The sequence below is a fragment of the Leuciscus leuciscus genome (assembly GCF_965113295.1).
Source record: "Leuciscus leuciscus genome assembly, chromosome: 2".
In the NCBI taxonomy this organism is placed as follows: Eukaryota; Metazoa; Chordata; class Actinopteri; order Cypriniformes; family Leuciscidae; genus Leuciscus; species Leuciscus leuciscus.
Window position 1 is genome coordinate 53304787 of NC_138726.1, and position 16692 is coordinate 53321478.

The following is a 16692-nucleotide window of genomic DNA, read 5'->3' on the forward strand; positions in this document are numbered from 1 at the left end:
CAGCCTTGGGTAGAGAGAGAGGGAGGAAAACAGGTTTGCTTTCTGTTTTCCCTGTCGGGAAATTAGTTCTTGCATATATATATATATATATATATATATTATGTTGAGCATATGTATGTTTTATATTAAGGGGAAAAGAAAAGTCAAAAGTATATATCTTAAAAAGTTATCTTAAATTATATGTTTAAAATAGTATTAATATTTCTCAATAAAAATATTAATGTTTTCTTTGCAATAAACTATATTATATGCAATATGTCAATAAAATATAGGTTATCATTTACAGTAACGGCTTAAAAGTATAAAGTCAAGTTACATTTATTTCTTTAGCTCTTTTCACAATCAATGAAGCTTTACAGAAAATCACGATGTTAATGTTTATAATATCTTAATGCCTTACAGACAAGCAGATTAGAGCTGGGCAATAATATAGTTTACATTTTGTGATGATACAAGCAATCAAGCAGTTGTTATGATGTAACTGAATGACAGCTATATTCATAAACTTTTGCAGGGGGGTCGTTTACACAACACAGTTTACAAAAGCCATTCATTTACAAAACGGCGCTTTAGGAGCCTGAACATTTAAACTTTTGAAATCGGGTTTCAAAGTGCAACTTTTTGAAAACGATACATTTATCATCTCTTTGTAAACTACAAAAACGTGAATTTGTGAAAAAGGTGACGTCATGCACGTGTGTATAACGTGTTCGGTCTATAGGTGTGTCGTTTTTCTTTACAAATTGGCATCGCCAACTATTGGCCTGACATGAATAAAAGACCTTTTAATCTTTTTCGCAGATCCGTGTGAACGGGGATCGTTTTGACAAAGTTGTCGGCTGTACGGGAAAAACGCAAAGGAAAAACCTTTCCGTTTTTAGTACAAAGTTGCCGTGTAAACGTACCCAAAGACTGAATCAAACACAGAGCTATATATACACAGGGAACACTAGGGACTGAACGAGATAGTTAACATGACACAGGTGTAACACATGTAACTCAATGGCAACTGATGAACAAAGACATGAGACTGAATAGAACACAGTGCAAAACCAACTCAAAGTCCAGCTGAGGGAACGTTTACACGACGATACGCTTAAAATGGAGAAGTTTTTCCTGTGAGTTTTCCACGTACAGATAGATAGCACCATTGTCAAAACGATCCCCGTTCACACGAATCCGCGAAAACAACTAAAAACGCTGTATTCTACTGCCAGGCCATTAGATGGCGATGAAACACAATAGACTGAACATGTAATGCACACGTGCATGACGTCATTGTTTCCACAGATTCGTGTTTTCTGTTGTTTATACAGAGACAGTTTTCAAAAACTTGCACTTTGAAACCCGTTTTAAGAAATTTGCGTTTTAAGACACCCAAAACGCCGTTGTCGTGTAAATGAACGGCCAAAACGCATAAAAAGTTTTACGTTTTTAGTTGAAAATGGTGTTGCGTAAACAGACCCTTAAATACAGGCAAAATGTGACACGTTCGATTTTAATACGTTTGCCAGGCATAAAAACACATGTACAAGATCATATGATCACGGGGGGTGGCTTGTGCCACTCAATAGCCCCTTTCACACAGCGCGTTGATCCCGGGAAATTGCCGTAAAATTGCTAGAGTGCCTTCTGTGTGAACGCAAACACGTCCCGGGATTGATGCCGGGATGGGGACCTAGTAACATTGCCGGGATCGGTCCCGGAAGTTTGTGTTCGTCATCAAGAAAGAAAGAACGAAAAAAATGTCTGCAAACCTTAATAAAGCAGAGACCAGGGAGCTCCTTCCTATCCGTGCTAAAGCGGAGATCGTTCGCCAGCTTTGTGGAACGGTACGCGATAGTTACACGTCACATCCTGACGTCACGTGTCTTTACGGGATGTGTGTGAACGCACTCACAGATTCCGGAACATCAATGGCAGTGTGAATGAACCAAAATCAAACGATCCCAGGACAAATCCCAGAACACATTATCCGTGTATTTTCCGGAATCTCTGTGTAAAAGGGGCTAATGTCTATTGAGGTTACGGCCCTGCAGTGAGCAATACTGATTTTTATATATTGTTCCCATGTCCTCAGAGGGCAGTTTCAGTTCCCCTACTATTTGTATAGGGCTTCACTTTCAAAATCAATTGGCATGGACTGTTAATTCATAGGTGTGTGTATGCGGGGTAGATGTGGGCACTGTAGTGTGGGAGTTTACCCTCTGAATGAACCATCCATCTACACTGTATGTGTGGCAGCTGTGACGAATAGTGCACCCTAGTGCTGAGTCAGTGATGAGCCCACAAAGTGGGAGCAGAGTGTTGGTCTAAAGGCCGCTGTCTGTTCTCACACACATACCACTCATTTCTGCCATTGCACATCTGACAGTTCTGTGTGTGTGTTCAGGATTGTGCTGTGCTCGTGGGAACGCTGCTATATTTAGCTGCTGTGTGAGAACAGGAGACCGAGCTCTGCTCCTCCCTGATTATAAGGCCAGAGCCAAGCAATCGAACTACAAGCCCTCTGGAATTAAAGTGCTCAAAAACATGCACACAGTGTGTGTGTGTGTGTGTGTGTGTGTGTGTGTGTGTGTGTGTGTGTGTGTGTGTGTGTGTGTGTGTGTGTGTGTGTGTGTGTGTGTGTGTGTGAGTGAGTGAGAGAGATCACAGGGCGTCACACCCTGGTCACAGTGGTCATATCCCTTCTTCCTGTCTGGTGTATCCTATTATGTGGTCATCGCCACACACACACAAGACTAATTTGCAAAGATTACAGTGGTGTTGAATGTGATAAGGGTTGTGTATGATAGAAGAAGAAAATATTTTCTTCACTGTTTCCCAAAGTTATTCGCACGTCTACTGTTGTCGACATTTGCCTGTTTTTGGTAGGCGTTGTGCTCAGAGCAGCTTACGTCCTGTGCGTGTGTGTGTGTGTGTGTGTGTGTGTGTGTGTGTGTGTGTGTGTGTGTGCGTGTGTCTGTGATGTCCTTCCGCTGCTGTCCAAGAGGCCTGGTTCCCGTGACACACTCCTGTGGTTTGGCCGGCCTGTTTTGTCTCGGTGCCACTGATGTAACCTTGCTAAATATAACGTGCTGATCACACACACGTCTGTTCGCCATTAAATGGACATACTATGCTGTCCTCACACACTGTCAACATCCTGACATGGCAGATGGCATTAGTTTCTAAAAAAATAAATCGTGACTTGAACAGATTAGAAAATAGTGGATACTGTTTCCCTCTTTTTTCTTTCTTTTTTTAGTTCAGCACTTCTTGGTCCATTTGATACGTCTGTCCTATTTTTACTCTTAGATTTACAGTTCTTGTCTCGTCACTCTCTGTGAAATCAGTTTTTCTCAACTTAAAAACTAGGGTTTTTTTCATGTCTTGAATAAACCCTGTAATGTTGTTGCCCTATTGTTTTTAGTTCATCTGAATATCAGATTCAAGTTTATTTATTTTTTGCACTCTGTCGCTTTTCATTTTATGTCATAATAATAATAATATGATTATTTTTGTTGTTCTTTTTTTATTTACATGGCATAACATTTAAATCAACGGATTACAAAATCAACTAATAATTATTATTATTATCATCATTATTATATTAAAATCAACATTACTAAAGCAAATAATAATCATTTATAATAATAACAACAATAACTATTATTATTATTATTATTATTATTACTAGCCCCATATTTACTGAACAGCATGTCCTAAGACTATATATGGTATGAAGTACTTTAGGACGTTGCTTGAATGGGTGAGAAGGAGTCTTGGGTAAAACATTTTTGTCAATAATTTTAGTATGATGAGGCGTGATTTTTCATCATATTTTTCATATAATATATATATTATATAATATATAAATATATTTTATATAAATAAGTGTTTCATATATTTAAACAAAATCAACATATTACAAAAGCAAATAATAATAATTTATAATAATAACAATAACTATTATTACTATTACCTACTAGCCCCATATCTACTGAACAGCATGTCCTAAGGCTATATATGGTATGAAGTACTTTATTGTAAGTCGCTTTGGATAAGGGCGTCTGCTAAATGACTAAATGCTTGAATAGGTGAGGAGGAGTCTTGAGTAAAACATTTTTGTAGATATTTTTTTGTACGATGAGGCGTGATTATCGTGGTCGTAACATTATTAATAGTAGAGAGAGAGAGAGAGAGAGAGAGATTGAGAGAGAGAGTAGGACTGTCACGAGTCCGCCTTAAATAAGGAGACGCGCAAGTTTGCGCTGTCAGGGAATTCCGGGGCTGCGCGCTGACGTCAGGAGCCTGAGGGGCGGCGCTGACGAGGAGAGAGCGTGCGTGCGCGGCGCGCCTCTGTCATGCGCGGCCACGAGCTGTGCCAAAGCCGTGTGTCCCTTTAAAAAACCCAGCGCCGCTGAGCGCAACTCGATCCCTGCCTTAACTCACAGACACAGCTCTGTGTTCGTTACAGAGAGAGAAGACTGACCCAACAACAACAACATAAAATATCAGCAACACACCCTCTGCGTTATAAACCGACGGAATTAAGAAAACAAACGAGTTTGCGGATTATCATTGTTGTTATTCAGCCGGCTCGGACTGGGATATTCCTCTGCACACCGATGAGAAGTTACGGATAACGACATTCACCGGTACTGACAGGAATTTTAGCCATTTTAGCCGTTGTTTTTGTTCCCTGGCAGCGTCGACGCGACGCTTCTGCATTTTACGTTATTCCCTCCGCGCTTATTACAAAAAGCTCCGCCTGTAATTCAAGCTTCTTTAAATGTGATCACTCATAATTAAAACATTTTCACACGTTGACAGTTGACACCTCTCTAGTTTCCTACAACGGACTTGTCAACCCAGATAAGGAAAGCTAAAAGATGTCCTCGTTTGTTCCCCAACAGATCCCGTCTAACTTTGGGAAGCGCTAGTGGAGACGCAAGCTGAACGAGTTTTACTACTAAAGGTAAGTTAAGTCAGCAACGTTAAGTCTCTTTGTTCAGTTTTTTTATTGTTGTTATCCACATGGTAAACTCGTGACTAGTTTAAAGTTGAGAGTTGGCCGTGACTGAAAGAAATTTCACTCTTTATAACAGGGTAGCAACAGTGTGTGTGAATGAAAGCGTTGTAGTAACGGTGACCGGAAGTTCAGCGCGCGCATTAACTCTTTACTAACCTCATGGCTTTGAGACAATGAATGGCCTTTTGTCTTTTGGCAAATATTATCTTTGAACAAATCAAAGCATGGTTTAATTCTTGGGCAGGGCGTTTAATAGTCTAAATACATGGCAGTGTTGTGTTCAGGGAGAAATTGTTTAGGTTGTAGAGTCTCAGTCCCACGTGTGTCCGGGTGAAAGAGGGTTGGGTTCTCTGTGGTGTAAACTGACCCGGGCCATCCCTGCAGAGGGATGTGGCAAACAAACGTTTTAATTTAGAAGCTAAATTTATATATAACTTATATTTAGCTATTTATATATAACATTATCTAAAAATATTATAAATAATTTATATAAATCTTATATAAATCTTGATGACCTAAATCTTGATGTCTAAAGAGGTCACCTGTTATATGATTTTTGTCACATGACAGCAAAACGGTTTGCATAGGCTACTACTTAAACCACACTGAATTGGATTTTTATTTTTAGTTAATAACATTTTAAAACAAAAAGGCTCTTTTACATATATTTTAACTCTTTCCCAACCAGCGCTTAAAAAAAAAAATGTCATAGCCCCCAGAATATTTTGTTGAATAAATATCTGAACATGCAATATATCAAAAGAAAGAACAGAGCCTCTGCTTTAAAAAAAACACAAAGTTTTATTCGAGCTTTAATGCATTATTTTTTATCAACACTTGAATATGGGTAAGTTTCATTAAAAAAAAAAATCTAAAAGCTGAGAAAAACTATTCAGATTCAGAATGATGATCAAAACGTAGATGGAGTCCATCAACACCCCCAAAGCTTCACAGTCCTATACCTCGCCCGTGTACATTTCATTCAGTAACATTAGGCAGTTTTGATTGTTATGCTGTTTAATATTGATGATCGCATTATTTTACATATGCGATCGCTTGTTTCTGCTTCTTCTTCGCATGTGTTTTATACCTAATATCACCCCCTATCGTAATAACCTAACAGTGAAAACACGTGAATATCTGTCAATGGCGGGGAAAGAGTTAAAACAAAATTGCTCTTTTTCATATTTTAAGGATCATTAACAAAAGATTGCCAAACTGTTAATGAGACTACTTGTATTCTATAATCTCCACACATCAATTTTTTTGACATGCAAATCATTTAATTATTTTTGAATAACTTAAAAAGAGCATCACTTCATTAACCCGTTTGATTGCAGTGTGCTCATCCACTGCTCTTTGTTTGGCACGTGAGGGCAGGGCTCGACTGCTGGTCATTCTCGTAAAGTTGAATGGATTGCGTCAGCCTTGCTCGTGCTGAACTGAAAGGAAATCATTTGCATGGTTTGTTACTACAACGAGCCTGCAGCCCTGTCTGGGGGTGGGGTGTTTTTATCTCAGTCTTTGCATGTGCTTTTTGTACATATTCCACCACCGTCAGAGTTAAGGGAATACGCAGGGGAAATTTCACTGTACCGCACTATTTGTGTTGATGATGTGCATTTGAAATTACAGTGAAACAGTTAGGTGTTTGTTGCTTGAGAGTGTCTGGAGAGCAAGTTGGGACACTCTTGCATTTTACGGGCGGTCGTAAACACCCGTGGAATAAATACGGGGGTTTATGAGGGGGACAGGAAGATCCCTTTGAAGATGCACTTCCGATCAATTAGCACGACTTACGTGAAAACAGAGAGGCTGTGTTTGTGTGGCTTTGAAGTCGTGAGGTGTAAATGATGAGAGCGCAGCAGCTGCTGAGACTGTCCTCCTCAGACCGATGGGTGTTTTGAATCAGCCGCCTGATTTCAGCGTCACTGCCCCTTTATTGTGACGGAGTAAACCTGTGTTAAAGCTATAGACCAGACTGAAGTAAGAAACACTTGTGTTTGAGAATGAGTGGGGAGCATTCTTTTGAGTAGCGATGTCCAATACTGTTGTTTTGAAGCACAATTACATCATGACATGAAAGAATCGCTGAATCAGTGCTTTGAGCCGGTTCTTTAAAACGAACTGTTCGTAAGAGGCGATTTGCAGAAATGAGTCGAACTTCCCATCATTAACTTTGAGTGGCGATACAACAGTCGAGAAGGTGTGAATTTGATCCTAACAGGTAGAGATGAGAACGGTGTAGGTTGCACATTTCGTGTGTGTGTATGTGACGGGAAGAAATGATGATGTATCATGTAGGTCAGTTTTGCTTAGTCAATGTATGCTTATCACAATAGCCCTTGATGATGAAAGTGAGCCAGTCTTGCGTGAGTGTGGTTGTACTGGTATTTCAGGACTGGCCGAATGAAAGAAAAAAGATGTAGGTGGTAAAATCCTCCTCGTTCATTCCATTGAGCTCTAACTGTTGCGTGTGGGAGTTTTTCCCATGTCAGGACAGTACTTTTGTGGTAAAAGGAAGTGATGCAGTAGGAATTTCACTAGAGAAAGTGCGCGAGTCTGTGAAGGGGTGTTGTTTTTAAGCATGATCAGTTCGCCTTAGTTGGTGTAATTAAAGACAAGAAGTAAGAGGAGTTTGACGCCACTTTTTTTTTCCCTTCTGACTGGCTTGTTCTTTCCTTTGTCACTTTGCCGGTCTGTCATCTCACGCTTTTGGCAGAAAACCAGAGTGAGGGGAAAAGGGAAAGGGAGGGCTATTGAAACTAGAGTGGGAGTGGTTGAGAGGAATGGAGAGAGGGAGAGAGTGGTGGAAAACAAAAAATATCAGTCATGTTTCTGTGACTCAGTCAGATGTTTTTTGGATAGAGTGAGCAGCCAGGATGCAACACACAGATCTCTGATATGCGTCATAACGTGATGACTGAGGTGGGATTATTTTTCTGTATCGCAAACACCTTCATATTAAAGTCACATTTTCAGTTGTTTATGGTCAATAACTTTGATCATATTTCAGTTCGAATATCTGGAATGTTTTAGATCTCCATGCCGCTCAACTTGGATCCCTTTTCAAAATTTGTCGAGCTTCAGACATTACTGTTTTCGTGCTCCGACACAGCAACCCGTTGCCATAGCAATCCGGGAGCCAGCTTGTTCGTCATTGATCCTTTTTGTTACTGATAACTTATAAGTGAGCCTGTTTTGTTTGTGTCTAATGCATTACTGGGTTCTGGGAAATGAGGAGTTTGAATGTAGGAGGGGACTTTTGGGGGCTAATGAGACACAAACAAGTCCGAGATGTTCAACGTTTAACTGTTCCGGTAATGAAAAGCTGAGATGTTTTGATGACTTCAGAGAAAGGTTATTTCAGGTACTTCGTACTCATAATGGTAAAAGAGGATGAAAGAGTGAACTCGTGTTTCTTTACATGTCACGGTGACACATTTGTACTCAGTCTGAGCACATTAAAAGTGTTCTCGCAGATGGCTGTGCAGACACACTCCAGACTTTCATGTCTAGCAGACATTCACACACTGAGTCACTGTCATTCACGCACAGCACTCGTCTTTCAGCTTTTTGCCTTTTGGGTAGTGTGTTGTGTTGTGTAACTTGCGGGCATGTCAGTCACTCTTTCTGTTCCTTAAATGTTTTACTCTACTTCTAAAGGGAAGTGAACTTACACAAGTTGACTGACAGAAATACATCAAAAACATCTGGCGAGCTTCAGAAGACTTAATCGGAAGTAAAACTAGACACCTAACCGGTCCTTGTTTTTATTTAGTGGGCCATTCATAAATACGTACACACAGAATATGTTCCACAGGATGTTACCTCATTCCCCTCAGACCCTTTTAAGACACCCTCCCCTCTTTTGAGAGGCCCACTTCCTGTTGCTCTGACGACAACTTCCTTTCTTGTCATATCTGTTCTGCTTTCTTTAATCTCACATGTTGGTATATTCACATTCACAGTCACAAACAATCACCAGAGCAACATTTTCCTTGACTATCCAGATGGAGATATCAAGATATCCTAAAGGAATAGTTCACCAAAAAATGAAAATTAGCTCATGATTTACTCACCCTCAAGCAATACTAGTTGCATATGACTTTCTTCTTTCATCCGTACACAGAGTTATATTAAATATCCTGGCTCTTCTCAGCTTTGTAATGTCATTGAATTGCGCCTGAGTTTTTGAAGCTTCCATCCATCGTAAAAGTAATCCACGCGAGTTCAGTGGGAAAATAAATGCCTTCTGAAGCGAAGTGATGGGTTTTTGTAAGAAAAATATCCATCTTTAAGACTTTCTAAACTATAATCAGTGGCTTCCAGCAATGGCCGTACACGCTTCACAAGAGAGTCAAGTTCCGGCGGAAGAGTGACCTCTGACCCGAAGTATGAAAACTCAAGCTCCTCTTCTCTTATATCAAAATCCTCCGACATTTTTCTTTTTAAGACTTCTAATTTGTGACCGGCGTTTTGTTTAGCTCTATCCTCTTTGTTTCCTCGTTCGTCAATTCTTGCCTACGCTTCCGTCATACATCCAACGTCATGCGCCGGGTCAGAGGTCACCCTTCTGCCAGAACTCGACTCTCTCATGAACACATGTACGGCTGTTGCTGGAAGCCAGTGATTATAGTTTATAAAGTTTTGAATAGGGATATTTTTCTAACAAAAAAAGTCATTGCTTTACCCACTGGAGTTGTATGGATTACTTTTATGATGGATGGATGTGCTTTTTGGAGCTCAAAAACTTGGATAGTTTCCAAGTTTCAATCCCATTACAAAGCTGGGAAAAGCCAGGATATTATCAAATTCAGAAAGTCGTATACACCTAGGATGGCTTGAGGGTGAGTAAATTGTGGGATAATTTTCATTTTAGACTAGGCTATATTCCTTCAAGGTCCATTTTCACCAAGAACGATAACTATATTAGTGTCCACACCAGCAGACAATATTGTTTGGCTGTCAATGTATTTATCGTTCATCAGCTGGAAAAATAAATAATTTTGAAAGTGATTCCAACTAAATTGTTTCTCTGTGATATTATCGTTATATACGTTTTGGTGTGGACTCTGCTCTTCTTTTATATTTAGAACTATATCTGTATTATTATAGTTAGATTCTCTCTGGTGAATTTTGCCGGACTTCTCCAAATAATTAGTCCGCTTAAACTCACCTCTATTCTTACAATTGACTGCAAGCTCGCATTCAGCCCTTCCTCCATCCGTTCAATGACCGATAGATGCAAACAAGTGCCCACTCTTCTTTTTTCTGTGATAGGTCTCACAACATGGAAGAAAAGATCTGTTACATTTCATCACAACTTTTAAGTCATCATGAAATCAAAGTTGTTTTGGACATTTGACATCTGGTGTCTGTGGATGTGAACATATTAGTGGTCATTAACCACAACTCACTCCACCTCTGAAATGGTCAATGATCAAGTCCCACACAACATCTTTTTTTTTTTTTTTCATTGAATATTCTTTTTCATTCAGAAAAATGACACGTAATGGGAGTAAAATGGTTTGTGAACAGCACTTCATGTTAACTTCTCCTTTTATGAGTAACATCAGTGTCAGTAATCACATTCAAGGTAATGACTAAGGGTGTTTTCTCAGCAGTGCTCACCACAGTGACAGCATGGATGTTTACTCTCTCTTAACAGGACATGACCACTAGTTACTAAGAAAAGCATCATGTTTCCCTTTGAGGCGAATCATACTCTAACTGACACCTGAATATACTGAGTAAAATTGATTATTTTGGTGTCACTTCAAGATTGAAAGTGAGTATTTAGATTAGGGTCACCTGAGTGTCCTTCCCTACTAATAAGAGAGAGTTTCCTCAATTTTTTTTAACGGCAAATCTGCCCTGGTTTATATATTAGCCTACATATTTATTCATTAACAGCTGATACCAGATGGACAACAGCACTTTCATTTAAACATGCACTTTGCATATGCAGTGAATGTGGATCTGAACATTTTGAGTGTTTATTGAACGTCAATATGTTGTGATGTCAGCGCTAATCATTAAACGCTCCATCCTGATGGATTTATTGTCTGTCTAGCAACCATAAATCAGGAACTAGGTCGAGGGCAATGACATGAAAACGAGAGCAGGGAAAACAATCATGGTCTCTGCAAAGAATAGGGCCAGTTATGAAAGTTTTTATTGTAGTGTTATTTTTGGAAGGGTGGTGCAAGGTTGAGGGACGGTTGTCATGAAGTTACATGTGGGTGCGTGTCCTCAGCTAACCTCCCTCTCTGGATCAGGGTGTACACTCGGTTGCTTGTGCGCACGTGTGTGTGGAGGCTACGAGTGTGGGCATGGAAATGCAGCGACGCCACTGTGACGACTTAACCTTGCATCATTGGCAGAGGCAGACACACACACCGAGGGAAGAGAACAGACGCAAGCCTACTGTGACGTTGTGTTTCCTTGTGCCACTGAGTGTGATCTCTATCTGAGCTGGGTTATATAATGGCCAAATGTGAGCGCTCACCCACAGGCTCTTCCGCTGTCCCCCTTTCTCCCAATTCCTCTCCTCTTCCTATCCTTATTTCCAATCTGTTTTAGACACCGCAATTCCTTGACTCCATTCCATGTCGTTCTTTTCTGCATACTTGCGCGCTCAGCTGTTCTGGCTCTCCGAGTAGCCTTGTGGTGGTTTCTGGCAGGAATGAGGATAGTGTCGTCATTCTGGGAGTGACGACATTCACATGACCCATATCACTATTTTAAAATAATCTCCTTCTTTTGGGGTTGTTTTTTACATTGCCATGTTACTGATGTCAGCCCTTTATTCTTTCAAAACGTAAATCTTTTTTTTTTTTTTTTATGTTCACATCACATTTTAAATGTCAAACCCTTTGGTCCGGCTGTATGGTTGGTTAGTTGACATGGTTATTCCCTTAAGGGTTTTTTTTTGTTGTTTGATTGGACCATGTTGGTTGGAGACGCCCCCACATACATGGCCTTCAATTGGTTTGGTGTTTTTAGATGCTGATCTGGTAAGTGTGACGACCAAGACAGTGACTGGAATAGTTGTTTGATGTTTGTTGTTATGGGGATTTTTTTATCAAACTGAGGGTCGACGTGGGGGGGGGGGATGAATGGGGAAATTTTCTAATTATGAATTCATCGTTGTAACATTTAAGAATCGAAAGTGATTTGAATTACTCCCAAAGAGTTTCTGAACCAAAGTATGAGTAAATACACATGGCATTTCTAGAAAACAGTTCTTGTTGGTTGTAGCATGAAAGCGAATGTAGATGCGATGCCTTACAATAAACCAATAACCACACAACCACGTTCCCTTTTTATAATTAACTGCACCGCAAGCCAACTGTTTTCTCCTGGCTGATCGTCGTCGGTGAGTTTCGGTAAAAAAAAAAAAACCCCACTGTAATTTTACAGTGCATATGTTTGTGCATATGTTTATCGATGACGGCACACTTTCAGAAATTTCCGATACTGTGACTGAGGTGGGCGTCCTTGATCACCTGACCGTAAAGACTGCGCAAGAGAAGGGGAAGAGACTGGGTTGTGGGGTAAGCCCTTTCCATGGTTGAGTCATGGGAGTTCCCCGTTAGACAGCAGACAGCTTGCTGTTATCAGACCTAGTGTGTGTGCGCGCGCGTTTCAATTTCTCCATCTTACAATAAGTTTAAGGATCAGTTTCGGACTGCTGTATTGTTTCCAATATCTATATTACTAGTAATGAAAAACATGTTCTCGTAAAAAGCTGTAGCAGAATAATATGTGAGATATGGAAATGTAGTACAGAGAAGTTTCGTTTTGCGTTTGTGTGCGTGTTGTTATAGTATGAATGCACACTGAAAAAAAAATATATGATTCGAGTCACTACCCACAACTTTCTATCTTGGCAGTAAGGTCTCACGAGTTTGGTATCGCTATTCTGACCAAAGTACGGCGACAAAATACTCAACAGATTTAACTAAAGCACAGTTTTGCTTCACAGAGCGCACTCTTGAAGTGTTGCTATGTCCACTTATAAGCGTTTTTTTGGGCTTGTTGTTTAAGCATGGCTCATAAGTGATCATGTTTATGGAGTTAAGTAAAATATAATTCGTATATAGGCTAATATAGTGCATATATTTATCAAAAGAGTCCATTTCTCTAGCTGACTAACAAGCTGTGGACACTGGATGACTTGCCTGAGGTAAATGTAATGCTACGTTGGATATTGTTTACAAGCTGTTTTACTGATGTCTTTCTGCCGTTGAAACACTGATCGAGCAATTACCCAAGATATAGCCTTATACTTTTCAGTAAGTTGTACTGTATCTTTCAACATACCTTCAGATGATTAGGCCCCGTGCCCCACATCAAAGAGCTTAAACATTGCATTTATTGTTTGAATTTCGTGATAAAATGATCATAATTTGAAAAATGACACCGTTTCTTATTGAACGCGGAGGTTATTGCGATTATTGGTAGTTAATGGTGGTCAGGCTACAATGCTGTATTCGTCTTGTTAACATAAGACGCACGGAAATTTGTTTTGTGACATAAGGTAAAGTGAGGTCAACCTCAACAATATTGTGTACACCTCACTCTCCTGATCTCAAGAGGCACTCTAGCAACTGACGCTCGAAGTGGGTTGAGTAGGACCGGTTACACCTATTTCATACAAACGTATACATTTCTCTTGTGCTAAAAACATGCAGATATACACACCCCTTAAACACTTTATCCACCCTGTATTTCTCATGGAGTGTTTTTCCCAAGCTACAGCTTTCATATGTGATAGTTGGCTTTCCACACCAGTACGCCAGGCCTGTGTTTATTCAGACACCTCCCCACAATAACTCTCACCATTGTGTGTGAGAGACAGTATCATGGATTTCCTCTCACTGTTGTCCTGCTCACCACCCAAGAGCTCCCAGTGTTGGAGACGGATTTCCTTTAGTTTCTTAAAAACATCCACTTCTCTCTTGGATTCTCTGTTTCTTATGAACAAAAAAGCTTTTGTTCTAAAGCTTTAAGCAACTAAAATAGTTGATTATTATTATTGTTTTATTATTATTAATAATAATAATAAACGTGATAGAGCAGGTGTGTCCAAACTTATGACTGATTCTGTCATGTCAGATTCTTGAATCACAATTTGTCTTATAAAATGCAGTGCTTTTTTCTTCTCTGAAGTCATTTTTGACAGCCCGTCTGTGATATTGATGGCACAGCTGCAAGGCCTGGCTGTTTTTACAGCACTTGTGCTGATTGGATGGAATGAAGCCAAAGTAATAGACCAGGAAAACAAATAAGAGTGAAGTCAAATTCAATGCACTGATCTTTACCTCTTTATCTCTCTCTACAGTGATCAACGACCACAGAGTCGGCAGAGATGATCGAGTGTTGGTGCTAAACCCTAACTCTTCAGACATTTGAGAAGTGGTGCTAGATGCTTATTTGACAGGTGTGTGTGTCTGTGAATATGCAGAAACTGGTCTAAGAATGCAGTGTATTACAGGGTCACGATTATTTCAGTCCCCACTAGCAGCTAAATCCAGACTTCCTGAAATATTAGAGAAGCCTTTTAATAGTGCAACACCATGAGCCAGAGAGGAGTGGGTGGGCTCATATGCACTGTAGGCTCAAAATACACACACATACGCGCTCTGACTAAACCTGCTGAGCAAGGAATTGCTCACACACACGTACTGTATCCAAACAATCTCACAATATTGTTGCATGCATATATATCTTTGGACTAATTATGCCTCCTCACCAAAATTACAGCTTAAACACTGTATTGAAGTGTTAAAGGCTTGTAAATTTCACCAGAAAGTGTTACTCTGCCTGCTGGGTAACTAGCCCAGGGCTAACCCAGCAGGTTATACAGCATTTTATTGATGGCAAGTTTTGCATATGTGGCCTATTTTATTGTATAATAAATGTGTGTGTGTGTGTTTTGTGCTATCGAAAGTGCCTGTCACACTTGAAACGCTTTTTTTTTCTTTCTTTTTTTGCCAAGTCCATAATTAGTGTGTGCTAGGCGTCTTTTGCTGTATGGGCATATATGTGCGTGTGCCAAGCAATTTCAATCGAGTGTGTGCACGCACGCTTGCCAATATTTGTGCATCCAGCTTGCGCTTGGTGTGCCATGTGTGTTCAGAATGCGTGGGAAGCTCAGTGTGTTCGCATGCGTGGGTGTTTCATGGGAGCACAGCCGGTCTTCTCACTTTGGAGTCTCCCTAAAGAACACTTTAATTTTAGACCCGTCTTTTTCCCCTAATCTGTCCATCCATCCTGTTCAAGCCTTCTGCTGTTCCTTTCCTCCCTCCACCCCTTGCTCTTTCTTTCTGTCCTTTCCTCTCTCCATCACGCCTGGCCTAATGAGATTAACCTCAGTGCCTCTCTTGTCACACACACACACACACACACACACACACACACACACTCACTCTCATACACATGCAAATAATCAAACTCAAGCAACACAAGTACACACACTCCTTTATGTACACATGCACACAGACACCACTGGCTTGACTCCAGGACTTTGCTCTGCTCGTCCCCTCCCTCCCATCACTCTCACCCTCTGCCAAGAGGCCTCGGGAAGGGTTATAATGACCTCAGTGTACTCACCCTATAGGTGAACTCCCACAAGCCCATCTGTGCACCCTTTCCTCCCATTCGAATACAGAAGAGCACTGCCCCCTAGAGGTTACAAGTGGTACTGATGTTCTGGAGGGTTCCTTTGTTAATCGCTGCCTTCGGGCCAAACACTCATACAGACTACAAAGGATGTGTTTTCCCCCTGTGTTTAATGGATTTGGCTGTATATTTGTGCCTCACCCCCTTATGTCCCATCTCTCCTCTTTTCTTTCTTTCTCCAGTTGGCAGGGGTAGCAGTAAACAGCTTCTCCTTCGAGTTGGTGAGTGGCCCTCTCTGTTTTGCAGTGGAGGGCTTCAAACTCACAGCTAGTGTGGTGAGTAACCATGTGTACTGTTCTCTTGGTAGCGATTATTGAACGATATTTTAGATCAAAAATATTTGGTGCATCTTAGCATGTAACATTATTTTGTAATCTTAACACTTCAGTGTAGCCACTAAATACAGAGATTAGATGTCTGCTCTTCCATCTGACTTGTTCAGATTTAAGCTAAGACATTTAAGGCAGCATCATGGCTTAGTAGGTAAATAGTTCAGTGTCACAACCACTTAACTCCTTGCAATCTTTCCAGCATGTAGGGAAGTATTTTTCCGGCAGTGACAGATGTATTGGCTAATATATTGGAGATGTGTAGGATATTACATAAATTGTCTTTTTTTATAGTCTAGGCTGGATGCATCACACACCAGAACAGTTCACCGGGTGCAGCACACGGGACCCTTTTCCTCTGGACGGACTCAACCGGGGACCATGGGCTCCCGTGGGCAACCGCGCCTGGCCACCTCCCTCCAGGTAATATACCTCATTATTAAGGCCTCATTATGCTTTTAGTGAATTCACTGAAAGTTGTGTTGACAGAGCTATCAAAAGGAATGATCAAAAAAATTAATAATTCTCTTGATAGGTGCTTACCTGGTGTCAATCAGCACCAATTCCTCTCCCATATGCCACCCAATCACATGACTGGCCTAAACCAGCCTACTAAATTCTTAAACAATGGGTGAGTGTCTTAAGCTTTATTGTTGTTTT

General features: G+C 40.5%; 1 protein-coding gene and 1 long non-coding RNA gene across 6 annotated transcripts in view; one reads left to right on the plus strand and one right to left on the minus strand.

The window, feature by feature from the left end:
* LOC309482674 overlaps positions 1 to 16692 on the minus strand; it is a 460652-nt gene that overhangs the window by 359333 nt on the left and 84627 nt on the right. The gene's annotated exons all lie outside the window — the stretch shown is intronic.
* kdm6ba (lysine (K)-specific demethylase 6B, a) overlaps positions 1 to 16692 on the plus strand; it is a 94264-nt gene that overhangs the window by 60200 nt on the left and 17372 nt on the right. For 3 of the 5 annotated variants that reach the window (XM_082147702.1, XM_082147701.1, XM_082147703.1), the window contains 5 exons: positions 4899 to 4960; positions 14364 to 14462; positions 15886 to 15978; positions 16327 to 16455; positions 16568 to 16663. In XM_082147702.1, the coding sequence (XP_082003828.1) occupies positions 16337 to 16455; positions 16568 to 16663 (215 nt within the window). In that variant the 5' untranslated portion in view covers positions 4899 to 4960; positions 14364 to 14462; positions 15886 to 15978; positions 16327 to 16336. Of the gene's footprint in view, positions 1 to 4121; positions 4641 to 4898; positions 4961 to 14363; positions 14463 to 15885; positions 15979 to 16326; positions 16456 to 16567; positions 16664 to 16692 lie in introns of those variants that run through there. The other 2 variants (XM_082147700.1, XM_082147704.1) reach the window with 2 other exon arrangements.